The sequence below is a fragment of the Nycticebus coucang genome, chromosome 10 (assembly GCF_027406575.1).
Source record: "Nycticebus coucang isolate mNycCou1 chromosome 10, mNycCou1.pri, whole genome shotgun sequence".
In the NCBI taxonomy this organism is placed as follows: Eukaryota; Metazoa; Chordata; class Mammalia; order Primates; family Lorisidae; genus Nycticebus; species Nycticebus coucang.
The window spans coordinates 35890516-35917901 of record NC_069789.1 but is presented as its reverse complement, the minus strand read 5'-3'; the positions used below and the strand labels follow the sequence as shown (position 1 = coordinate 35917901).

General features: G+C 43.5%; 1 protein-coding gene, 1 non-coding gene and 2 pseudogenes across 11 annotated transcripts in view; 1 reads left to right on the top strand and 3 right to left on the bottom strand.

The window, feature by feature from the left end:
- Positions 1–27386, bottom strand: part of NVL (nuclear VCP like) — a 202827-nt gene that overhangs the window by 55845 nt on the left and 119596 nt on the right. For 8 of the 9 annotated variants that reach the window (XM_053605342.1, XM_053605345.1, XM_053605347.1 and 5 more), the window contains 3 exons: positions 11308–11384; positions 5671–5759; positions 2646–2716 (listed from right to left, as the gene is read on the bottom strand). In XM_053605342.1, coding sequence (XP_053461317.1) covers positions 2646–2716; positions 5671–5759; positions 11308–11384 — 237 coding nt within the window. Of the gene's footprint in view, positions 1–2645; positions 2717–5670; positions 5760–11307; positions 11385–27386 lie in introns of those variants that run through there. The other variant, XR_008383046.1, reaches the window with a different exon arrangement.
- Positions 1038–1152, bottom strand: LOC128597742 (uncharacterized; annotated as a pseudogene).
- LOC128597840 (U6 spliceosomal RNA) lies at positions 15203–15306 on the top strand. The gene has a single exon (XR_008383396.1). It is a non-coding gene; the product is annotated as a U6 spliceosomal RNA (small nuclear RNA).
- LOC128596019 (vasculin-like protein 1) lies at positions 22704–25687 on the bottom strand (annotated as a pseudogene). The gene has a single exon (XR_008383047.1). The product of XR_008383047.1 is annotated as a vasculin-like protein 1 (transcript).

Here is a 27386-nt window from a genome sequence, read left to right as displayed (position 1 = left end):
TACATGCAAGAGTCATATGTTAAGCACTAACCTGCAGGACCAAAGACTGCGACTATATTTGGAAACAGGGTCATTACAAAGGTGACTGGGTTAAAATGAGCTCAGGCAAGTTCTCAGCTGGGACACAGACAGGCACAAAGAGAATACACCACACAGTGTGGAGACACAGGGAAAAGATGCCACCTGCCAGGAAAAAGGCCAGGGCTTTGACCTCAGGTACCTAGTCTTCAGAACTATAAGGAAATAAACTTTCTGTTGTTTAAGCTACCCACTGTGGTACTTTGTTATGGTTCTCCTAGCTGACTAAAACACTATCTGTTTCTAATACCTTTTAGACACAGACCATCTTGATTCACTAAAATACTATTAGGCAGCTGACCTCACCTCCCTGCATCTCAGTCCCATATGTGTTACTTTCCGCAGGGAATGTCCATGACTTTTATAATTGTTGACTGAGTGTATCTTAAAAATGAAGTCCGGAGTTTTTCTTCTTTAGAGACAGAGTCTCATCCTATCGCCCTTGGTAGAGTGCTGTGACATCACAGCTCACAGCAACCTCCAGCTTCTGGGCTCAGGCAATTCTTTTGCCTTAGCCTCCAGAGTAGCTGGGACTACAGGCACCTGCCACAATGCCTGGCTATTTTTTGTTGCAGTTTGGCTGGGGCCAGGTTTGAATCCGCCATCTTCAGTACATGGGGCTGGCGCCCTACTCACTGAGCCACAGGTGCCACCCAAAGTCCAGATTTACGTCTATATCTGATTGGTGAAAAAAAGCAATGGTTATACCATTTTACATTTTCAGTAACGTGTATAAGAGTAATAATTGTTTCACATCCCTGCCACCATTTGGAATTAAAAATTTTAGTCATTTACCAACATCATACTTTCAAGATTTGGAAAAAAATAATTCTTTGTTTTGTATGGAACCAGAAAAAACTCTACATAGCCAAGGTAATTCTTAGTAATAAAAAAACAAAGCCGGGGGCATCACCCTACCAGACTTTACATTATACTACAAGGCCATAGTGATCAAAACAGCATGGTATTGACACAAAAATAGAGACATTAACATTTGGATAGAGGACATATCAGATATTAAAATGATAAGAACAGATACTACACTTGATCTCACCCAAAAGGCCAAAAAGCAATGAGACATTGACATTTGAAAACAAATACAAACCATGAGACACCAGATCTTTGATAAACCAAATAAGAACATATACTGGGAAAAAGAATCCCTATTCACTAAATAGTGTTAGGAGAACTGGATAACCACATGTAAAAGACTGAAATTGGACCCAAACCTTTCACCACTTACAAAAATTGATTCAAGATGGATAAAAGATTTAAAACTAAGGGGCAGTGCTGGGGGCTCAAGGAGTGGGGCGCCGATACAATATACCGGAGGTGGCGGGTTCAAACCTGGCCCTGGCCAAATAAAACTGCCAAAAAAAAAAAAAAAAAGATTTAAATCTAAGGCGATAAACAATAAAAATCCTTGCAAGAGGCAAGGTAAGGTGGCTCACGCCTATAATCCTAGCACTCTGGGCGCATGAGGTGGGTGGAACCACTTTAACTTACTACAAACAGAATACTTCAATATGGTAAAAAATAAATAGTAAAACCTGACATAAATTTTTCACCCTTCTTCTACCTTATGGTAAAGATATTTTTACTTCCCTGAAATGTATGGATAAGTCTCCAGGACTTAGTTTCGGTATAGTATGGCTCCAAGAAGATAGAAACCATTCATCAAAAAGAATTGGGTAGGTCAACTAATACTTGAATGAGACTGTTTAAAAATTCTGAGATTGTGGAAACAGACACAAGAGACCATGCCCTCTATGAATAAGTAGTTGTTAGAGAATCCAGTTAGGAAAAAAAGTTGCAATCACTAAGAACCTAAAAATTAAAATCTCTCAAAAACAACACCATGAAGGTAATTATTTTTTATTTTTAGGTCAAAATGAAACACGTAATTTCTTTCAGGAAGTAGAAATGATATATAAAACTATCGGTAAAACAGAGTTTTACAAACCATGAATTAATATCTCCTGGTTTCAATTTTAGTCTCCTTTATACATTTAAGAGCAGTTTTTACCTGTTTTTCTTTTCTTTTCTTTTTTGAGACAGAGACTCACTATGTTGCCCTTGGTAGAGTGCCGTGGTGTCATAGCTCACAGCAAATTCCAACTCTTGGGCTGGGATGACAGGCGCCTGCCATAACGCCTGGCTATTTTTTTTTTTTTTTTGTAGAGACAGAGTCTCACTGTACTGCCCTCGGGTAGAGTGCCGTGGCGTCACACGGCTCACAGCAACCTCTAACTCTTGGGCTTACACGATTCTCTTGCCTCAGCCTCCCGAGCAGCTGGGACTACAGGCGCCCGCCACAACGCCCGGCTATTTTTTGGTTGCAGTTTGGCCGGGGCTGGGTTTGAACCCGCCACCCTCGGCATATGGGGCTGGCGCCCTACTCACTGAGCCACAGGCGCCGCCCACGCCTGGCTATTTTTTGTTATCGTTGTTTAGCTGGCTCAGGCCAGGCTCAAACCTGCCACCCTTGGTGTATGTGGCTGGTGCCACAACCACTGTGTTACAGGAGCCGAGCCTTCTTTTAAAATTTCTAATGTGATATATCTTACCTTTTTTGATATAGATGGTTTTACTTTCTTGAAAGCCTCTTCAAAGTGCTTATGACTAATCTTGAGACTACCTGTGGAGTACACATAAATATATGTAACTAAGTATGTTATGCTCATTGTGACTTAATAATGAATGTTTCCCTTGAAAGACTTCCAAACCCTCAAGGGGAACACTGAAGAAAGTAGTGATGAAACAGGCTCTGTTTTTTTTTTAGAATAGTATTCAAGCCAGATACATTTTGCTCATCAGATTTTATTTACTTATTTATTTATAGAGAGTGCTACTATTTTGCCCTCGGTAGAGTAATATGGTTTCACAGCTCACAGCAACCTCAAACTCTTGGGCTTAAGTGAGTCTTTTGCCTCAGCCTCCCCAGTAGCTGGGACTAGAGGCACCGCCCAGAACACCCAGCCATTTTTTTGTTGCAGTTGTCATAGTTGTTTAGCTGGCTTGGACAGGGTTCAAATCTGCCTGCCTCGGTGTTCTGTGTCTGGCTCCATAACCACTGTGCTATGGGCACCAAGCCCAGAATTGTTCTTTTAAGATAATTCAAATAATTTTTTCTTTTTTTTGTAGAGACAGAGTCTCACTGTACCGCCCTCGGGTAGAGTGCCATGGCGTCACACGACTCACAGAAACCTCTAACTCTTGGGCTTACGTGATTCTCTTGCCTCAGCCTCCCGAGCAGCTGGGACTACAAGAGCGCGCCACAATGCCCGGCTATTTTTCTGTTGCAGTTTGGCCGGGGCTGGGTTTGAACCCGCTACCCTCGGCATATGGGGCCGACGCCCTATTCCCTGAGCCACAGGCGCCGCCCAAATAATTTTTTTTTTGAGCCAAGTCTCAAGTTGTCGCCCTGGGTAGAAAAGAGTGTCATGGCGTCGCAGCTCATAGCAACCTCAAACTCTAGGGCTTAAGCAATTCTCTTGCCTCAGTCTCCCAAGCAGCTGGGACTACAGGCGCCTGCCACAGTGCCTGGCCATTTTTCTTTTCTTTTGTTGCAGTTGTCATTGTTGTTTTAGCTGGCCTGGGCCGCGTTCAAACCTACCAGCCTTGGTGCATGAGGCCGGCACCCTACCATTGAGCTACTGGCGCTGCCCTCAAATTTTTTTCTGAGACAGAGTCTTATTCTATTGCCCAAGTTACGGTGCCATGGCATCAGCCTAGCTCATAGCAACCTCAAACTCCTGGGTTCAAGTGATCCTTCTGCTTCAGCCTCCCAAGAGCTGGGATTACAGGTGCTTGCCACAATGCCGGGTAAATTTTTTCCCCTATTTGTAGAGATAGGGTCTTGCTCTTGCTCAAATTGGTCTTGATCCCTGAGCTCAAGTAATCCACCCATCTTTACCTCTCAGATTACTAGGATTACAGGCCACAGTGCCCAGCCAGATTTCACAGGGAATAGAAAGTCAAATTCCATAGTATTTTATTTATTTATTTATTTATTTTGAGACAGAGTTTTACTTTGTTGCCCTCGGTAGAGCGCTGTGGCATTATAGCTAACAGCAATCTCAAACTCTTAGGCTCAAGCAATTCTGTTGCCTCAGCCTCCCAAGTAGCTAGGACTATAGGTACCCACCACAATGCCCAGTTATTTTTAGAGGCAGAGTCTCACTCTTGCTCAGGCTTGAACCTGTGACCTCGGGCAATCCAGCCGCCTTGGTCTCCTAGAGTGCTAGGATTACAGGTATGAACCACCGTGCCTGGCCAATTTTTCTATTTTTAGTAGAGATGAGGTCTCCCTTTTGCTGAGGCTTTGAACTGATTCTTCAAACAATCCACCTGCCTTGATAGGTGCTAGGATTGATTATAGGCATCACCCACCAGGCCTGGTCACTCATAATTGTCAGTGACAGAGCTTACATAATATTCCACAGCAGCTTTTAAAGGTCTCATCAGAAAAATGTCAGCTTTAATATCATAGGTGACAGATGTTAGAAAATCATTACTTTCTAGGGAAATAGCAGTTTTAAATCTTCAGAGTAAGAATCAGAATCAGAATTTATTTTATTTTATATACTTTTTTTTTTTTTTGTAGAGACAGAGTTTCACTTTATTGCCCTGGGTAGAGTGCCATGGTGTCACACAGCTCACAGCAACCTCCAACTCCTGGGCTTAGGCAATTCTCCTGCCTCAGCCTCCCAAGTAGCTGGGACTACAGCCGCCCGCCACAACGCCTGGCTTTTTTTTTTGTTGTTGTTGTTGCAGTTTGGCCGGGGCTGGGCTCGAATCTGCCACCCTCGGCATACGGGGCCGGCACCCTGCTTACTGAGCCACAGGCACCGCCCTTATTTTATATACTTTTTATTGAGACAGAGTATCAGTATGTCGCCCTCAGTAGAGTACCATAGTGTCACAGCTCACAGCAACCTCAAACTCTGGGGCTTAAGCGATTCTCTTGCCTTAGCCTCCCAAGTAGCTGGGACTACAGGCGTCCACCACAATGCCTGGATATTTTTGTTGTTGTTGCAGTGGTTATTGTTGTTTTAGCAGGCCCGGGCCAGGTTTGAACCTGCCAGCCCTAGTCTGGTATATGTGGTTGGTGCTCTAACCACTGAGCTACAGGCGCCGAGCCCACAATCAGAATTTAGAGACCTGGTGCAAGGGCTCATGCCTGTAATCCCAGCACTTTGGAAGGCTGAGGCAAAAGGATCACTTGAGGTCAGGTAGTTTAAGACAACATAGTGAGAACTCATCTCTTTATTTTTTATTTCTTTTTGAGACACAGTTTCATTCTGTTTTCCTGGGTGGAGTACCATGGCATCATCTTAGCTCACAGCAACCTCAAACTCTTGCCTCAGCCTCCCAAGTAGCTGGGACCACAGGTCTTCAGCAGAATGCCTGGCTAATTTTTCAGTTTTTAGTAGAATGGGGTCTCACTCTTGCTCAGCCTGGTCTTGAACTCCTGAGCTCAAGCAGTTATCCTGCTTCATTACAGATGTGCTACAATTACAGGTGTGAACCCTCATGCCCAGCCTGAGAATCTCTTAAGAGAAAAGAGAAAGAATCTGGAGAGAATTGTACCTTTTTCATTTCCACTCTTCTGCCTTGCCATTTCCTGTCTCAAGGCACAGATAGAAGCTTCTCGTACCAAAGCAGACAGATCTGCACCCCTATAATAAAAGAAGAGTTCTTATTTATTTTTCAATACTGCAAAAGCTCAGAAGGAAGGATGACAGCAATTTTCTTTTTCTTTTAAGCTTATTTTATTTTATTTTATTTTTGGCCAGGGCCAAGTTTGAGCCCACCACCTCCGGTATATGGGGCTGGCGCCCTACTCCTTTGAGCCACAGGTGCCACCCTTCTTTTTCTTTTCCTTCTTCTTTTTTTTTTTAATAGAGACAGAATTTCACTTTATCACCATGGTAGAGTGCCGTGGCAACACACAGCTCACAGAAACCTCCGACTCCTGGGCTTAGGCGATTCCCTGGCCCCAGCCTCCTGAGTAGCTGGGGATAGCAATTTTCATAAAAGTGACATATGAAACAATTAGGACAGAAAATGGCCAATAAAGGTGAGATAAACTGATTTTGATCAGTAGGAAAAAGCTTTTAGCTTTCACTTAAAATATTTCTTTTTTTGTTTGTTTGTTTTTTGTTTTTGAGACAGAACCTCAAGCTGTCCCTCTGGTTAGAGTGCTGTGACATCATAGCTCACAGCAACCTCCAACTTCTGGGCTCAAGCAATTGTCCTGCCTCTGCCTCCCAAATAGCTGGGACTACAGGCGCCCGCCACAACGCCCAGCTATTTTTTTGGTTGCAGCTGTCATTGTTGTTTGGTGGGCCTGGGCTGGATTTGAACCTGCCAGCTCAGGTGTTATGTGGCTGGTACCTTAGCCGCTTGAGCCACAGGCGCTGAGCCCACTTAAAATATTTCTAACCTTCAGAAGAAATTATGGAGGAAACGACCCCACGAATTACAAACAATCCCATCCTCAAAACTATAGATAATGATAATACAAAATATCTAGTCAGTGGAAAAAAACGTAAACATTATTTACTATAATATTTTCATTTATAAGGGCCATGTCACAGTGCCAACTAGCACATTCGTGTACTACATAATACCTAAAATAAGCTTATAAGGCTGGGCGCAGTGTAATCCTAGCACTCTGGGAGGCCAAGTTGAGTGTATTGCCTGAGCTTACAGGTTCAAGATCAGCCTGAGCAAGAGTGAGACCCCATCTCTACAAATAGCCAGGTGTTGTGACGGGTGTCTATAGTCCCAGTTACTCGGGAGGCTGAGGCAAGAGAATCACTTAAGCCTAAGAGTTAGGGGCAGCTATGACACCCCTATGTCAACACTCTATGGAGGTGACAAAGTAAGACTCTGTCTCAAAAAAAAGAAAACAAAAAACAAACAAAAAACCCCAAAAACTTATAAAAAGGTCATTTATGGCTCCATGTTCAAAATAAAAAAAATAAGAATCCGGCTCACAATGGCTGCCTGTGACCCAGAGCCAAACACTATTAGCTCCATCTGGCTCAGCGGCTCAGACTGGGGCCCTAGACAAAGGCCAAAGTTCTCCGCACTCCCGCTCAGGCTCTCCCCAAGGCAGTTCAGCTGAGTGCCAAGTCCAAAGACACCAAAACAGTTCACAGGTTTTATTGCTGTATGCATATAATATGAAGCCCCTGAAGATGGCAGATATTAAGCACTCCACTTTTAACTGTATATCTGTTGGTTCGTTATGGGTTTCACTGAACAGAGTTATCGAAATTCATGAGAAACTATCTAATCTTGTGCAAATAGCCGAAATATCATTGCCAGCAGCTCCTGAAATTATTTCAAATGAAAATGTATCTCCAATAGATGAAACAGAAGAGAAATCAATTGATAAGGAAATGGAGCACATGATTATTGGATGTTGCTCTGAAATAATTTCTCTATTTGCGAGTGACAAAGAATCAACACCACTCTCTGAGGTCCCATTTGACATCTCGCTTCCATCTTTATTCAATCTCGAGAGACTCTTTGACCTTGCTAATGGCTGTATTGTATCAGGAGGAAGCCTTTTCAACTGGGTGGTGTCCCTTATTCCCGAATCTCCTTTATCTGGTTTTCTTTAGGACATGGACTGAATGCCACAATTCCCATGAGTTGCCCTTCCCTGATCAGTGAAGTCCAGTGGAATATTCCTGGTTTCTTCCACTCCACACAGACCACTCACTCTCGTATCTCAAGAGTGCCCAAGCTGCCAGTTTCTATTATCTGGAATTTTATAGAAATATGGTGTGAAAATTAAAGCAGTGTTTTATTTATAAAAAAATAAAATAAAATAAATAAGAATCCAAGATAGTTTTTGACGCACTTGGTTCAAGTTCAAGCTGAGTAGACACATTATAAACTACTTAAAATATGACAAGCTTTTATTTATTTACTTGAGACAAGAGTCTCACTGTGCTGAGATTTTCTTTTTCTTTTTTTTTCTTTTGAGACAGAGTCTCACTATGTAGCCCTCGAGTGCCATGGTGTCACAGCTCATAGCAACCTCAAACTCTTGGGCGTAAGTGATTCTCTTTCCTCAGCCTCCTAGTAGCTGGGACTACAGACTCCTGCCACAGCGTCTGGCTATTTTTTGTTGCAGTTGTCATTGTTGTTTTAGCTAGGTCAGGCTGGATTCGAACCTGCCAGCCTCTGTATATGTGGCTGGCACCATGACCACTGTGCTACAGGTGCCGAGCCACCACTCACTACCTCTGTTAAGTGGGACATGATTATTTGCCATAGTGTGCCATAACTCTCAGGTATGTTGGGGTTTCAGGACAACTGAGAGTCACTGCTCTAGATGTCCATATATAAAAACACTGGAGATGTAAGTTTGTATTCTGATCACACTCCTAATGACCAGTGAAAGTCAAGTGACCATCTTGATAAAAGATACAAAGATGGTTATGTGAAATTCTTCAATGAGAACTGGAAATAACTGAGTACCTACATTACTAGCAGTGTGTATGTTCTTTGGTTATAAATACACATCACTGTGTGACAGACTTCTGAAAATCTGAAAGATAAAAAGGCAGACTCACTAGCCTGGGCTTCAGAAAGTATCAGGTTACATGGTCCTGCCCTACAGGCATACTGTGAGCACTAAGCAGATTGTAGATATCAACAGGGTTTATTTTTTTTATTTATTTTTATTTATTTTTTTGATATCAACAGGGTTTTAAAAATAAGCCAGAGGGGGAGAGGTCTTTGTTAGTTAAATCTGAGTTCCATTTTCTTGTGTCTCCAAATAGAGAAAGTTAACAAACATGGCTCAGTGCCCGCAGCTCAGCAGCTAGGGCGCCACACACATACTTGGAGCTGGCAGGTTTCTTTTTTATTTTTTTTGTAGAGACAGAGTCTCACTGTACCGCCCTCCGGTAGAGTGCCGTGGCGTCACACAGCTCACAGCAACCTCTAACTCTCGGGCTTACGCGATTCTCTTGCCTCAGCCTCCCGAGCAGCTGGGACTACAGGCGCCCGCCACAACGCCCGGGCAGTTTGTCCGGGGCCGGGTTTGAACCCGCCACCCTCGGCATATGGGGCCGGCGCCCTACTCACTGAGCCACAGGCGCCGCCCCGGAGCTGGCAGGTTTCTTGAACTCAGGCCAGGCCTGCCAAACAATGACAACTATAACCAAAAAATAGCTGGGCATTGGCTCAGCGCCCATAGCACGGTAGTTATGACACCCACCACATTACACAGAGGGCGGCGGGTTGAAACCTGGCCTGGGCCAGCTAAATAACTACAACAAAAAAATAGCTGGGCGTTGTGTAGTCCCAGCTTCTTAGGAGACTGAGGAAAAAGAATCACTTAAGCCTTAAGCTCAAGAGTTTGAGGTTGCTGTGAGCTGTGATGCCACAGAACTCTATTGAGGGTGACGTAGTAAGACTGTCTCAAAAAAAAAAAAAAAAAAAAAGGCGGTGCCCATAGCTTAGTCAGCAACAGCACAGGCCACATACACCTAGGGTGGCAGGTTTGACCCCAGCCCAGGTCCGCTAAGCAACAATGACAATTGCAACCAAAAAATAGCTGGGCGTTATGGCAGGTGCCGATAGTCCCAGATACTTGGGAGGTTAAGACAAGAGAATTGCTTAAGCCCAAGACTTTGTGATTGCTGTGAGCTGTGATGTCATAGCACTCTACCCAGGGCAACAGCTTGAGACTCCGTCTCACAAACAAAAAAAAAAAAGAAAAGGAAAAATAGCTGGGCGTTGTGGCAGGTGCCTGTAATTCCAGCTACTAGGGAGGCTGAGGCAAGAGAATTGCTTAAGCCTAAGAGTTTGAGGTTGCTGTGAGCTGTGATGCCACAAAACTCTACTGAGGGAAACATGCTCTACTCTGTCTCAAAAAAAAAAAATTAAACAGAAAAAGTTAACAAACAAATATACTTTTTTTTCGTTGTTTTTTTTTTTTGAGACAGAGTCTCAAGCTGTCGCCCTGGGTAGAGTGCTGTGGTGTCACAGCTCACAGCAACCTCAATCTCTTGGGCTTAAGCTATTCCCTTGCCTCAGCCTCCCAAGTAGCTGGGACTATAGGCACCAGCCACAATGCCTGGTTATTTTTTTTTATTGTTGTTGCAGTTGTCATTGTTGTTTAAACTGGCCTGGGCCAGGTTTGAATCTGCCAGCCTCGGTGTATGTGGCTGGCGCCCTATCCACTGAGCTATGGGTACCAACCACAAACAAATATACTTCAAAACATATGAAGAAAAACCAACAATTGTAACAACCACAAACATAGGAAGGCTGAAGCACAAATAACAGACCTGCTGCCACTACAAAGTGTGTGGAAGTGAAAAGGTATGACGTAAAAATGCATTTTGTGCCATTTGTAAATTAGTCTCTTTTTAGAGCTGAAGCACCTGGATAATTTGGCAGCAAATCATAAAACATCTGCTCAAATACCCATGTATTTGGGAAGAACAGACAGATATGGGCAGGGCGCAGTGGCTCATGCCTCTAATCCTAGCACTATGGAAGGCTGAGGCAGGTAGATTGCCTGAGCTCACGAGTTTGAGACCAGCCTGAGCAACAGTGAGACCGCGTCTCTAAAAAATTGGCTGAACATTGTGGTGGCTGCCTGTAGTCCCAGCAACTTGGGAGGCTGAGGCAAGAGGATCACTTGAATCCAAGGATTTGAGGTTGCTGTGATCTAAGACGTCTCGAGGGTGACCAAGAGAGACTTTGTCTCAAAAACAAAGGACAGATAATTTGTAAAGACTGCAGTGATGGTATGGGTAGCTGGAGAAGCAAGACTCAACATATGAAAGGACTCTCCTGTTCCCCGCAACCCCTTCAGAGCCTGCAAATGTGCATTCCCTTCTCTAAGAAGGAAGAAGCAAGAAGCTTAGACCAGTAATTTTCAACCCATGCACTGTGAAAAGTTTTAAAGATCATTATAATTATTTTTGAAGGTGTTCAAAGCACAGTAAGTATATACATTTTTTAACTCTTTTTTTTTATTCAACATAATTTAAGTGTGCCAAAGAAGTTTAACTCAAGTGTGATATGAGATAAAAAAGGTGGAAAAACACTAAGCTAGACCCTACACTGGGAGCTTTACAAGATACTCATGTAATCCTCCCATCAATCTGCTGAGGTGAACATGATTGTTTCTCATTTTGTAGATGAGGAAAGTGAGGCCCTTAATTGACATCAGATTTAAATACTTACGTATAGCAATCACAGCGAAGGTCACCAGCAATTGCTTCCAAATTTACATCGGCATCTAGTGGAGGTCTGGTGCCATTCTAAATAAAAGAGAAAAATGATTTTTCTTTGCAGTTTTACAGACTCCTACTCATCCACTCTTTTCTTCCCCCTAGAGTCTGCCAGACACATCATAGACTCTTAATAATGGCTGCTTGACCGATTGAGTATAATTGACTTTTTTTTTTTTTTGAGACAGAGTCTCATTATGTTGCCCTCGGTAGAGTGATGTGGCATCATAGCTCACAGCAACCTCCAACTCTTAGACTTAAATGATTCTCTTGTCTCAGCCTCCCAAACAGCTGGGACTATAGGCGCCCTCCATAACGCCCGGTGTTTTGTTGTTGCAGTTGTCATTGTTGTTTAGTAGGTCCAGCCCGGTGGAACCCGCCAGCCTCAGTGTATGTGGCTGGTGGCGTAACCACTGTGCTATGGGTGCTGAGCCCCTTTCTAGTGGCAATATTTAAAAGGCTGTAAAACAGGCCAAGCATGGTGGCTCATGCCTGTAATGCTAGCACTCTGGGAGGCCATGGTGGGAGTTGACCTCAGGAATTCGAGATCAGTTGAATAAGAGTGAGACCTCTGTCTCTACCAAAAATAGAAAAAAATTAGTAGGGCACTGTGGCACCTGTAGTCACAGTTATTCAAGAGGCTGAGGTACAAGGATCACTTGGACCCAGGAGTTCGAGGTTGCTGTGAGCTGGGATGATGCCATGGCACTCTAACCTGGCTGACGGATTAAGAATCTCCCTCTCTCAAAAGAAAAAAAAAAAAAACCCCAAAACTTATAAAACAAAAAAGTATATATAAAGTATTCAGGAGAATCATTTATTGAAATGGTACTAGGATATTTCTCTTTTTTTTTTTTTTTGTAGAGACAGAGTCTCACCTTATGGCCCTCGGTAGAGTGCCGTGGCATCACACAGCTCACAGCAACCTCCAACTCCTGGGCTCAAGCGATTCTCTTGCCTCAGCCTCCCGAGTAGCTGGGACTACAGGCGCCCGCCACAACGCCCGGCTATTTTTTTGGTTGCAGTTTGGCCGGGGCCGGGTTTGAACCCGCCACCCTCGGTATATGGGGCCGGCGCCCTACTCACTGAGCCACAGGCGCCGCCCGGTACTAGGATATTTCATGTTTACAACCTTCTGTACTAATTTGGTTTTTCTTCATTACTTATTTTTATTATCCTTTAACAGAAATCTGAAATAATTTGGTGACTAAAGAAAGCTTAGATAAACGAATTATTACGAAGAGAAGGAAAAGAGCCTTTTAAGAAGTTATGGTCTCTGGCTTGGCGCCTATGACTCAAGTGGCTAAGGTGCCAAACACATACACCTGAGCTGGAGGGTTTGAATCCAGCCTGGGCCCGCCAAACAACAACGGCTGCAACCAAAAAATAGGCAGGTGTTGTGGCAGGCACCTGTAGTCCCAGCTACTTGGAAGGTGGAGGCAGGAGAATCGCTTGAGCCCAGGAGTTGGAGGTTGCTGTGATCTGTGATGCTACAGCACTCTACCCAGGGTGACAGCTTGAGGCTCTGTCTCAAAAAAAAAAAAAAAAAAAAAAAAGAAGTTATGGTCTGGTTCAGTGCCCATAGCTCAGTGAGTAGGGCACCAACCACATACACTAAAGCTGGTGGGTTCAAGTACAGCCAGGGTGAGCTAAACAACAATGACAACTGCAACAAAAAAATAGCCAGGCGTTATGGCAGGACGCCTGTAGTCCCAGCTACTTGAGAGGCTGAGGCAAGAGAATTGCTTAAGCCCAAGAGTTTGAGGTTGGTGTGAGCTGTGATGCCACGGCACTCTACTGAGGGTGACATAGTGAGACTCTGTCTCAAAACAAAACAAAACAAAACAAAAAAAAAAGAAGAAAGAGGTACTGAGAAGAAATAGGAAGTAGAGTGGGGGTTACCTGGGGCTGGAAGGAGGGGGCAAATGGGAGCTATTGTTTAATGAGGAAAGAGTTTCCACTTGGGATGATGAAAAAGTTCTGGAGACAAAGGTGGTGATTGTTTTGTTTTATTTTTTTGAGTCTCATTTTCTTGCCCTGGTAAAGTACTGTGGCATCATATCACAGCAACCCCAAACTCTTGGGCTCAGGCGATCCTTTTGCCTCAGCCTCCTGAGTAGCTTAGGACTATAGGCGCCTGGCTATTTTTTAGAGATGGTTTTCGCTCTTTCTCAGGCTGGTCTCGAACTCATGAGCTCAAGCAATCCACCTGCCTCAGCCTCCCAAAGTGCTGGGATTACTGGTGTGAGCCACCTCATCCAGTCGATGGTGGTGATTGTTGCACAATAATGTGACTGTATTGAATGCCACTAAACCGTAAGCTTAAACATGGTTAAAATGGGCTGGGTGCAGTAGCTCACACCTGTAATCCTAGCACGGTGGGTGGCTGAGATGGGAGAATAGTTTGAGCTCAAGAGTTTGAGACTAGCCTGAGCAAGAGTGAGACTCCATCTCTACTAAAAATAGAAAAATTAGCCGGGTATCATGTCAGGTGGCCATAGTCCCAGCTACTTGGGAGGCTGAGGCAGGAGGATTGCTTGAACCCAGGAGTTTTGAGTTTGCAGTAAGGCAGGCTAATGCCACAGCCCTCTAGCCTGGGCAGCCGAGTGAGAATCTCAACAACAACAGCAACAAAATGTTAAAATGGTAAATTTTATCACAATTTAAAAAAAGTTCTGGCTCATTCACACTAAATATTTCCTGTAACTCTGATTAAGCATTTTGTGTTATGGAATACTTAGGTACAAAAAGTAATTTAAAGTGGTGCCATTAGCTCACTGGTTAGGACGCCAGTCACATGCTCCGGGGCAGGTGCATCTGAACTCAGCTGGGGTCTGCTAAACAAACAAACAACAACAAAAAAACAAACAAAAAAATAGCTGAGCATTATGGCGAGTGCCTATAGTCCCAGCTACTAGGGAGGCTGAGGCAAGAGAGTCCCTTGACCCAAGAGTTGGAGGTTGCTGTGAGCTATGACACTATGGTACTCTACCAAGGGTGACAATGTGAGACTCGGTCTCAATACAAAAAAAAAAAAGTAATTGAAGATGTACTACTACTTTCAATTTTTTTTTTTTTTTTTGAGACAGAGTTTCATTCTATCACCCCAGTAGAGTGCTGTGGTATCACAGCTCACAGCAACCTCGGACTCTTGGGCTTAAGCGATTCTCTAGCCTCAACTTCCAAGTAGCTGGGATTATAGGCGCTTCTACAATGCCCAGCTATTTTTTTCTGTTGCAGTTGTCATTGCTGTTTCTTTTTAGCTGGCTTGGGCTGGGCTCAAACCCACCAGCCTCAGTGTATGTGGCTGGTGCCATAACCACAATGCTATGGGCACTGAGCTTAAAAAAAAAAAAGTGTCTGGAATAAGCAATGATTGATTTTTTTTTTTTTGAGACAAAGTCTCACTTGGTCACCCTTGGTAGAGTGCCATGGCGTTTTAGCTCACAGCGACCTCAAACTCTTGGGTTCAAGTGATCCTCTTGCCTCAGCCTCCCAAGGCCCAGGCTGGTCTGTAGCCCGTGAGCTCAGGCAATCCACCCACCTCCGACTCCCAAGTGCTGGGATTACTGCAATTTCTTATTTGTCTTTCAGCATATATACAAGAATACATGATTTTAGAAAATCATGTATCCTGCTTTTTTGAGATATCTGCTCATCAGTAAAATGAAAATAATATTCATCTGAATATTTAAATATTCAATTTCAAGTACTTCAAAGGGCTTTTCAAGGTTTAAGCATGTTCATATGGAATACATTAAATTTTAATAAGGTGTCAATGTTTAGCTGTTATTATATCATATGTTCTTAGGTCATGAAAAATTTTCAGATAATATGTTTAGCTGAGTGTGCTCGCTTCGGCAGCACATATACTAAAGTTGGAACGATACAGAGATTAGCATGGCCCCTGCGCAAGGATGACACGCAAATTTGTGAAGTGTTCCATATTTTTTGCAGCTTTGTCAGCACTTCCAAATAGTAAAATTTGTTAACTGTTTGTCCAGGTGGTACAAATTCATAATAAAAAATCTCTCTGATTATATACAAACACCTGAAAAAAAGCTCATCATCCTTAATCATCAGAGAAATGCAAATCAAAACTATGAGATATCACCTAACCCCAGTAAGAGTAGCCCACCTAACAAAATCCCAAAACCAGAGATGTTATATGGGAATTCAACTTCAAGTTTAAAAAACAGTCCCCTTGGGCGGCGCCTGTGGCTCAAGGAGTAGGGCGCCGGTCCCATATGCCAGAGGTGGCAGGTTCAAACCTAGCCCTGGCCAAAATAAAAAAAAAAAAAAAAAAAAAAACAGTCCCCTAGGTTAAAGAGCAAGTGTATGGGAGGATTGCAGCCTCCTGTTCAGTATGAAGATGTTCATACCAACCCAGATCAGGACTGCTGCCTACTGCAGTCACCACCCTCAATTTCATCTTTATTCCAATTGTCATGGGAATGATATTTACTCTGTTGACTATCAATGTGAGCACAGACATGAGGCATCATCGAGTGAGACTAGTATTCCAAGATTCTCCCATCCACGGTGGTCAGAAACTGCTCAGTAAACAGGGTATACAAGTCGGGTGGCGCCTGTGGCTCAAGGAGTAGGTCACCGGTCCCATATGCCGGAGGTGGTGGGTTCAAAAAAAAAAAAGCCCCGGCCAAAAAAAAAAAAAAAGGAAGTTATAACAGGGTATACAAGTCATCTTGGACCCAGTGCAGTGTTAGACTCTTTGGTGGCATCCTCAGTATCCATTCTCCCTGAGAGCATAGTTACTGCTTCCCATCCCTTGGGTGCAGCCCTGAGTCTAGTCCATTAGTAATCAGATACCAGTTTGAAAGGGGCAGCTGGATTATATATCTGATTAGTAATGCACATGCTCTTCAGGTTCCTGGGGCTCCTGTTAGGGGAGGGAGAAATGTTGAATCAAGAGGAAAAACAACTATGATTTGTAAACAAATTTTAATGTAAAAATTTGCATTTAAAAAAACAAAACTTGGCAGCGCCTGTGGCTTAAGGAGTAAGGCGCCAGAGGTGGCGGGTTCAAACCCAGCCCCGGCCAAAAAAAAAAAAACCCGAAAAAAACAAAACCAGAGATGTTGGCGTGGATGTGGAGAAAAGGGCACACTTCTACACTGCTGGTGGGAATGCACACTAATACGTTCCTTCTGGAAGGATGTTTGGAGAATACTTAGAGACCTAAAAATAACCTGCCATTTGAGCCTACAATTCCTTTACTAGGTTTATACCCAGAAGACCAAAAATCACAATATAACAAAGACATCTGTACCACAATGTTTACTGCAGCCCAATTCCTACTTGCTAAGTCATGGAAGAAGCCCAAGTGCCCATCGACCCACGAATGGACTAGCAAATTGTGGTACGTGTATACCATGGAATATTATGCAGCCTTACAGAAAGATGGAGACTTTACCTCTTTCATGTTTACATGGATGGAGCTGGAACATATTCTTCTTAGCAAAGTGTCTCAGGAATAGAAGAAAAAGTATCCAATGTACTCAGGCCTACTATGAAGCTAAATTATAGCTTTCACATGAAGCTTATAACCCAACTATAGCACAAGACTATGAGGAAAGGGCCAAGGAAGGGGAAGGGAGCGGTGAGGTTAGGGTGGAGGGAGGGCAATGGGTGGGGCCACACCTATGGTGCATCTTAGAATGGGTACAGGCAAAACTTAATAAAGGCAGAATACAAATGTCTACATGCAATAACTAAGAAAATGCCATGAAGGCTACGTTTGTTCAACAGTTTGATGAGAATATTTCAGATTGTATATGAAACCAGCACATTGTACCCCTTGATTGCACTAATGTACACAGCTATGATTTAACAATAAAAAAAAAAAAGAGGTTGGAAAAAAAATCTCTCTAACAACAACAACAAAAAAATATGTTTAGCTGAAACATTAATATATGTTTTAGTCTTTTTTTTTTTTTTGTGGGTTTTGGCCGGGGCTAGGTTTGAACCCACCACCTCCGGCATATGGGACCAATGCCCTACTCCTTGAGCCACAGGCGCTGCCCAATATATGTTTTAGTCTTATGGGACACATTTAAAAAACATGTGATTCTGGGAATTTGGGATATTTTAGTAATACTTTTACTATTATTTTCTTTCTATCATTCTTTTTTTTGTTTTTTTGAGGCAGAGCCTCAAGCTATCGCCCCGGGTAGAGTGCCACAGCATCACAGCTCACAGCAACCTCCAACTCCTGGGCTTAAGCGATTCTCTTGCCTCAGCCTCCCAAGTAGCTGGGATTACAGGCGCCCTCCACAATGCCCTGCTATTTTTTGGTTGTAGCCGTCATTGTTGTTTGGCGGCCCCGGCTGGATTTGAACCTACCAGCTCAGGTGTATGTGGCTGGTGCCTTAGCCGCTTGAGCCACAGGTGCCGAGCCTCTTTTTTTTGAGGCAGAGTGATTTCACTATGTTGCCCTCGCTAGAGGGTCATGGTGTCACAGCTCAGCAACCTCAAACTCTTGTGCTTAAGTGATTCTCCTGCCTCAGTTTCCTGAGTAGCTGGGACTATAGGCGCCAGCCACAATGCCTGGCTATTTTTTTATTGTAGTTGTCATTGCTATTTAGCAGGCCCAGGCCAGGTTCAAACCCGCCAGCCTTGGTGTATGTGGCTGGCACTGTAACTACTGTACTACAGACGCTGAGCCTAGTATTTTTTATTACTATTTTAAAGACTATATATTATCTTAGAGTATTTGGTGAACATCAAATAACCTTCTGGCTTTCTGAGATAAGGGTAAGATTTTTTCTTTTTATTTTTTAGAGACAAAGTCTCACTTTGTTGCCCTTGGTAGAGAGCTGTGACATCACAGCTCACAGCAACCTCCAGCTCTTGGACTTAGCTGATTCTCTTGCCTAAGCCTCCCGAGTAGCTGGGACTACAGGTGCCGCCCGCCACAACGTCCGGCTATTTTTTGTTTTTGATGCAGTTTGGCTGGGGCCGGGTTTGAACCCACCACCCTAGGTATATGGGGCCGGTGCCTTACTCACTGAGACACAGGTGCCGCCCTACAAGGGTAAGTTTTAATCATACTTATAAAGAAGAATTAGAAGTTATGGGGGAAAAAAGAGAGTTTTTAATGATAGGCCTCTTATTATCACATCATCACCAGAAATATAAAAAACAATAAAATAAAATAAAATACAAGTAAGGCCCGGATCCAGTGGCTCACGCCTGTAACCCTAACACTGTGGAGGCTGAGGAGGGTGGATTGCCTGATCTCACCTGTTCAAGACCAGCCTGAGCCAGAGCAAAAATAGCTGGGCACTGTGGTGGGCGCCTGTAATCCCAGCTACTTGGGAGGCTGAGGCAAGAGAATTGCTTGAGCCCAAGAGTTTGAGGTTGCTGTAAGCTATGCTATGATGCCATGGCACTCTACAGAGTGTGACAAAGTGAAACTCTTGTTTAAAAAAAAAAAAAAAATACAGACATATATGTAGCATATCATTGCTCATTCTTCTTTTGAGAAAATTAGATCCCAAAAGATACCAGGAAGTTGCTGTGACATACAAATATTTTCAGACTTTTAAGAACAAAACGGCAGAATTTTAATCCAATGTCCCCATATTTCAGATATTGATAGGGAAAAAAGGGACTATATACAAAACAATCTGGGGAATTAAAAGTAAAAAGCCAGCAAACTTTGAAACAGAAAGGGTAAACATATGAAATGCCAATTTTCCTCATTTTCTGTTGACTCAAAAGAATATATATATAGCATGGGCAGCGCTTGTGGCTCAGCGGATAGTGCGCCAGCCCCATATACCAAGGGTGGTGGGTTCAAACCTGGCCCGGTCAAACTGTAACAAAAAATAGCTGGGTGTTGTGGCAGGCGCCTGTAGTCCCAGCTACCTGGGAGACTTGAGGCAAGAGGACCCCTAAGCCCAAGAGTTGGAGGTTGCTGTGAGCTATGACGCCACAGCACTCTACTGAGGGCAACAAAGTGAGACTATCTCAAAAAAAAAAAAAAAAAAAAGACTATATGTACAGCAGGAAGTCTGCCCTATGGCCTCTTCCACCTGAAGTTAGATATTCTGCTTCTTCTCCCTCTGCTTTTAGCTTTCGGCATTAACAAAAAAAAAAAAAATTTTTTTTAAGACAGTGTCTTAGTTTGTCACCCACACTAGAGTGCTTTGGCCTCAGCCTAGCTCACAGCAACCTCAAACTCGTGGGCACAATGATACTCCTGCATCCGCCTCCCGAACAGCTAGGACTACAGGTACCTACCATAATGCCTGGCTATTTTCTATTTTTATTTTATTTATTTATTTATTTATTGCAGTTTTGGGCTGGGGCTGGGTTTGAACCCGTCACCTCCGGTATATGGGGCCGGTGCCAGACTTCTTGAGCCACAAAAATTTGACTAACTTTTCTATTTTTAGTAGAGATGAGGGTCTTGCTCTTGCTCAGGCTTTTGAATACCTGACCTCAAGTGAGCCTTCCGCCTCAGCCTTTCAGAGTGCTAGGATTACAGGCATAAGCCAACATGCCTGGCTTGACAAAAGTTTTTTCAACAGAAACACCCCTGGTCTTCAGAGGGAAGAGGGAAGATAAGGATGTGAAACTACAGTGCCAGCAGCTCTCCTCAGAGGGTACCAAACCCACTGTGGGGCAGACAGGAGAGAAGGAAAACTGGATAGGGTCCTGTCCTGCTCCTCTTGAGTATCCCTACATAGCGAAGTTCTAAGTCTGAGAATACAGGTTGGACACAACCAAAATTTAAGCAAAAACATACTCTCAAGTCAAAAAGAATAAAATGTCTCCTTTGTTTAACATAGACAGATGCTGAGAACTATGTAAGTCTAAACCACAATCCTATAAAAGTTGCTTCTAAAGTCAAATTGATTTCTTTTTTTTTTTTGAGACAGAGTCTCACTATGTCACCCTTGGTAGAGTGCCGTGGCATCATAGCTCACAGCAACCTCAAACTCTTGGGCATAAGCAATTCTCTTGCCTCAGCCTCCCAGTAGCTGGGACTATAGGTACCCACCACAATGCCTGGCTATTTTTTTGTTGCAGTTGCCGGGCTCGAACCTGCCAGCCTCAGTGTACGTGGCTATGGACCTACCGTAGCTAACAATGTGCTATGGGCACCAAGCCTCAAATTGATTTCTTAATCAAAATGTCTTTTGTTAAGCTCAGTAGAGTGTCGTGGTGTCATAGCTCATAGCAATGTCAAACTCTTGGGCTCAAGCATTTCTCTTGCCTCAGCCTCCCAAGTAGCTGGGACTATAGGTGCCTGCCACAAGGCCTGGCTATTTCTAGAGAGGGGTCTAGCTATTCCTCAGGCTGGTCTTGAACCTGTGAGCTCAGGCAATCCACCCTCCTTGGCCTCTCAGAGTGCTAGGATTACAGGCATTAGCCACTGCACCTAGCCTCATTCAAAATGTCTTAAAGCGGAGGGGAGGAGAGAGGGAGATTGACAAACTCTCACCTAATGGGGAAAATATAAGAATGTACAGCATACCCTCTGGATGAAGGGCTCAACTATAACTTGAACTTTACCTAACAACCGCAAACAATGTAACCTAATCATTTATATACTCTAAATTAAAAGAACTTTTTTTTTTTTTGGAGTCAGAGTTTATGTCACACTCGGTAGAGTGCTGTGGCATCACAGCTCACAGCAACTTCAAACTCCTGGGCTCAAGCGATTCTTCTGCCTCAGCCTCCCAAGCAGCTGTGATTACAGGCGCCCGTCACAATGCCTGGCTATTTTTGTCGCAGTTGTCATTGTTAGTTAGCTGACCCACGCCGGGTTCGAACCTGCCAACTTTGGTGTATGTGGCTGGCACCGAGCCCAAAAAAACTTTGTTTTTATCTTCCTTTATATTTGCAACTTTGTGCTTTGAGACTACAGGGATTTTCTTTTCTTTTTTTTTTTTTTAGAGACAAAGTCTCACTTGATCGCCCTCAGTACAGGGCCATGGCGTCACAGCGCACAGCAACCTCCAACTCCTGGGCTTAGCTGGGCTTAGGTGATTCTCTTGCTTCAGCTTCCCAAGCAGCCGGGACTAAAGGCGCCCACCACAACACCCAGCTATTTTTTTTTTTTTTTTTTTTTGTAGAGACAGAGTCTCACTTTATGGCCCTCGGTAGAGTGCCGTGGCCTCACACAGCTCACAGCAACCTCCAACTCCAGGGCTTAAGCGATTCTCTTGCCTCAGCCTCCCGAGTAGCTGGGACTACAGGCGCCCGCCACAACGCCCGGCTATTTTTTGGTTGCAGTTTGGCTGGGGCCGGGTCTGAACCCGTCACCCTCAGTATATGGGGCCGGCGCCCTACCGACTGAGCCACAGGCGCCGCCCAGCACCCAGCTATTTTTTTTTGTTGCAGTTTGGCTGGGGCCGGGCTTGAACCTGCCACCCTCGGTATTTGGGGCCGGCACCCTACCCACTGAGCCATAGGTGCCACCCGCTATAGGGATTTTCTTTCAAATTCTAGCCTCTTCTCTTTTACCCTCCACATTTATGCCAGATGACTCCTCTTTACACAAAATATATGCATACATATATGCTCATGAGAGAAAATCTGGAAATAATAGGCAAATGAGAAAGAGAAGAGCAGTCCCTGACAATTAGCCTGGTGTCAGGGAGCCTTGTGGTTGCTCTACGGTGGTTGGGTCCTCACAGTGTGGTGTTTTCCTACTGAACATAATTTGACAGAATATAGATATCAGACAAGGCTACTCTATGACCGTGGTACATCACTCTGTAATCAAGTCTGAACATGGACAAAGAGCGCACATTGTCAACATACAAAAATGACTAATCATCTTCCATCCTAGCTAATAATATAAGCAACTGCTATTTCTTTACCAATCACAGTTTTAGCCTTGGTGTAGCTTTCTTTCCTTCTAAATAAGATTTAAGTAGCCCAATTATGGAATTATGTCTGCTTTTTGACAGTAATTCAGAGCTAAGCCCCTTATTTAACGCTTCTTGAATCTTACACAAACCCAAATCATTTAAGTCTTTTCTAATACCCTTTAGCTGAGACCTATCCCTTACTTCTTTTTTTTTTTTTTTTTTTTTTTTTTTTTGAGACAGAGTCTCACTATGTTGCCCTTGGTAGAATGCCGTGGCATCACAGCTCACAGCAACCTCAGACTCTTGGGCTTAAGTGATTCTCTTGCCTCAACCTCCCAAGTACCTGAGACTATAGGCGCCCTCCACAATGCCCGGCTACTTTTTGTTGTAGTCATCATCGATGTTTCAGCTGACCCAGTCTGGGTTCAAACCCGCCAACCCCCCAGTGCCATAACCACTGTGCTATGGGCGCCGAGACTATCCCTCAGTTCTTTTCTTTTTGCAAACTGATGCAAAGTATTTATTCCAAGTTAGTTATTTTATGCAGTAGTTTTCCCCCTTAACAGACTTGTGATAACCACATCTTTTTTAAATCTGTAAATAATGTTATCAAAACAGTCTTAATCTTTGAAATATCACAAAAATTTATATTTTACAATCCACCCTGAATATCAAGGCTGCAAAAATAACACATTTCCTATATCCAAATTTTTTACAGCTGTACCCAAGAGGAAAAAGGGAAAAAAAAACCACATATGCTTGGTTAAGGGCTAAAGTTACCCCGGCAGCCAAAAATAAAATAAAATATTCAAATTATTAGATAATTGTATTATTATATACATAATACATAATTGTATAATTGTATTATTACTTTAATACAATTATAACTTCAACAGTCACTCTGTCATTGACAATGATTGCTTGAGCACAGGGGTGAGTGCCCGGAGGGCTGGTAGTAGAAGCTGTTGCTGTAGACCAGCGTTCTCTTCTCCGCATTGCCAGCTTCCACTCGTGCATTGCCCCATATATACTCTGCATGTGTGTATTTTAAAAATCTTTCCCACCACACAAACTTCTCTATTAAGCAGATAACAGAAAAGAACACAAAAGCTAAACAAGCCAATCGCTCTCTTTGGGATATCATTATTTCCCTTGTGCATAAAGTATTAACATAAAGGAAAAGAACAATTTCTTTTGTATACTCCCTAAACAGAGTTTACTGGGTCAGATTTTACTGCGAGCATTATTATATGCTTATTTCCAGGCATCGTCATCTGATGTTTCACTGCTACTGGTTTCTGTGTCTGAATCCTCAAACTCTGCTTTACAAGTGCTTCTCCAAGGGGAGAACAGGCTGGAACTGCGGCTCTGCAAAATGCCATTCTTTCCAAAGCCATTTCTTTTCAGCTGCTCTGTCTTCATGTGGAATTCTTTGAGCTCATCCTCTGTGAGGGGAAGGCAATTCTCATCATTTTCAGGATATTCCTGCCATCCCATTGCTTTCAATAACCTGTGCTCAGCTTCCAGAGAGTGTGAGAGAACCTCCCCTTCTTCCAGTATGGGGAGAGCAAGACCATTCTGATGACAGCTTTCCTCTCCATTTTGCTTTGGTTCAGGTGTGCTGTCATCCTCCAAATCCTCCAGCTTATCACAGTCTCTGTTGTCTGAGAAATCTCCATTCCGGCCATCCTTCAGAGTCTTTAGGAATTCACTCTTCCTGTCAGTGGTTCGACGGGTCAACTTCGTCAGACGAGAAGAGCTGATCTCAATTGGAGGGGTGGTGCTAGAAGGACTCTCTTTGGGACAACTCAGAACTGCACCAGCAGCCAGTAGCACTGGTTTAGTGACAGAGATTGGACTGCTAAAAACACACTCCTGGCTAGAAGAAAGGGATCCTGATTTGTGTTCCATTCTGTTAGCTTTCCATGTACTGGGCTTAGAAGGAGGTGGTACAGGCTTGGGAACCAGGTTCTTCTAGACACTTGGAACTATGGATAATGATTTGTTCCCATTTGCATGGTGAGATCCTGGTGAGGTGAATGCTGCAGAAAAGGCAGCAGCAGGATCCTCTTTGGAAACTTTTGATAACTAGCATTTTGGAGGGTTGCTTGGCACTAGGTGGGTTTTCCCACACTCCAGAAGGCGTCCCAAAAGGTCTGCATGGCTGATTCTGTTTGCCAGCTTCTGGATTCAAAGAAGGAAAGTCGTCTTCTTCAAACTGCAACTTTTCCACCTTGTCTTCTTTCTTTTCTTCCCTAATCTCCGTAGGTGGCCTTTCCTGAAAGGAGCAGCCTTTACGAGAATGGAAGCTGCCATTCCAATGGCGATGGTTCCCCACACCACCTCCACTATGCTGGCTCATGCAATCATGACCTCGGGAAGAGCCATGCCAACCAGACGGGTTCCCTGGGATTCCAGCATATGCTCCCTTTGAGACACTAGAGTCCGCAGAATCATGGCAGAACAGGGAGGGCTGGTGCCAGGAATCTCCTGTAGTTTGTAGGGATCCATTGTTAAAAAAGCCATTGGAGGAATTATGTCGACGACGGCTCACTCCAAATCGACCTTCTCCCGGGATAGGTGCTCTCTGTGTTTTTCAAAGGTGGCAGTAGGGGACTTAGTTGACTGTGGTGTTGAGAAATTTAGCCAAGCAGGAACAAAATCATGCTGCGCCATTTAGGTCCAGTGTCTCTTTTTCAATAAGGTGAGGCATCCAACCTCATGTCCAGGATCCCAGAGTACAACCTCTGTGATCCTGTTTCCTGAACTCCTGAGTCTGCCAGCTGGATTTTCCGTGAGGTTTCCTTGTTAAACGTGTGCTTAAAGTAACCTAACCAGCAGCACAGCTTAAGATAAAACACAAAGAAGCCAGCTTCTGTGTGGTTCGCTTTCTCAGTCCCTCAATTGCTGGTCTTAAACTAGTAACACGTTTCCAAAAGGGGGAAAGGGGAAGGAGGAAAGGGGAAGGGGAACATAAAAAGTATTTGTTACATTTAAAAAAGGGGGAAGGGGAAAGAGCTATGTCTACGTTCACCTCATTCAACTTCCTTCAGTTATGGCCCTATGATGATGCTTAATTAGGTGATACATGGACATTTGCACAGTGAGTCCAAACACTGCTCATAACCAAGTCATAGCTAGAAAGATAGATGGGCTCAAGTGTGGGGAACTAATGTCATCAAGGTAATAGATCAACAATATTAAAGTCCTACTATAAAAGATACTCTGAGGAATCAACTTCAGTGGTAAAACATCCACATGACAAAGCCCTTAAAATATAAATCTCATTATTCTTACGCACACAACTGCTAAAAATAATGTGCAGATATGTATTTATATTTGTCTTCTCCTACAAAATCTAAGGAGATTGGAAATACCGTCTGAAAAGAAAAAAAATCAGATAAGAACTTGTTATACTTTTCCCGCCATGGAATAGCAGCTTTCAAGGCAAATTTCTTGGTATAAAGCTCTTAAATATATATTCTATTGCTTTGATCTTTATTTATAAATCCAGAGCACAGGTAAAATAAGGAGAAAGACGGAGTGAGCAGTAGTCGAGGAGAAAGACAGTTCCAAAACGAGGTTTTCTTCTCTTCAATTTTCTGTATTTCACTTGTTCTGCTCTTTCCCAAAACTGAATTAAGCTACTGTAAGGTGATGTAAAGAATCTTCTATTGCTTTGATAGAGAGGTCATGTATAATTTGAATCCATTTCCATCTTCACTCAATCATTTAAAATGCCAGGTCTATGACTCGGGCAGCAGCTGGGCTACAACCAAGGACGAGACGCGGCGTCTCAGGACATATTTCCAGGTTCTCCCTATCCCTCAGTTCTTGATAGGGTACTTTCTCTTCCACCGGAAAGAGTACTAAGCCCAACTTGTTCAACTAAGGGTGTGTTCCTGGTAGCCTTTGGCTGTAGGGCATTGACAAAGCATAAAAATATCCTATAATCTCTCAGAGGTAAGCACTATGTGCATTTTGGCATATTCTCTTACTGAAGTTTTACTTTATCTGTTTTTATAGTTTAAATCTCTAGGCTATTTCATTGCTTTCATTTATTTCCCATCCTCGGGAATGAATAAACATGTTTGTTGTTGTTTTATTACATTCATGTTATTTTTTCACCTCGGAAGTAAGCTCCTTATAGGTAAGGAGTATGTCTTATGTCTCTGAGTCTCCTTATAATATACTCACAATCTGGGATATATTTAGTTTATAATAAATACTTGTTGACTAACTAAAGGACCATTTTAGTCCAATATTCTATTATCTTATTTTCTTTTTTTTTTTTTGCCCTGGGTAGAGAGCCGTGGCATCACAGCTCACAGCAACCTCCAACTCGTGGGCTTAGGCGATTCTCTCACCTCAGCCTCCCGAGTTGCTGGGACTACAGGCGCCCGCCACAACGCCCGGCTATTTTTTGTTGCAGTTCGGCAGGGGCTGGGTTTGAACCCGCCACCCTAGGTACATGGGCCTGGTGCCCTACCCACTGAGCCACAGGTGCCACCCTCTTTTTTCCTTTTTTTTTAACTTATTTATTTATTTATTTATTTTGAGACAGCCTCAAGCTGTTGCCCTGGGTAGAGTGCCGTGGCATCACAGCTCATAGCAACCTCCAACTCCTGGCTCAAGCAATTCTCCTGCCTCCGCCTCCCAAGCAGCTGGGACTACAGGCACCCGCCACAACGCCTGGCTATTTTTTGGTTGCAGCTGTCATTGTTGTTTGGCGGGCCCAGGCTGGATTCGAACCCACCAGCTCAGGTGTATGTGGCTGGCGCCTTAGCCTCTTGAGCCACAGGCGCTGAGCCGCTATTATCTTATTTTCTTAATCATTTTATATTTGAAGTAAGGTACTTTAAGTATTTACCCCTTGGATTGAGTACTAATAATTTTGACAAATAGCACTGAAATTCTATTTTCTTTTCATTTTGTCACCCCTGGTAGAGTGCCATGGCATCACAGCTCACAGAAACCTCAAACTCTTGGTGATTTAAGTGATTCCCTTGCCTCAGCCTCCTGAGTAGCTGAAACTACAGGTGCCAGCTACAATGCCCGGCTAGTTTTAGAGATGAGGTTCAGGCTGGCTCTGAAATTTTGAGCTTAGGCAATCCACCCACCTCAGCCTCCCACAGTGCTAAGATTACAGGCGTGAACCACCTTGCCTGGCCTTTTTTTTTTTTTG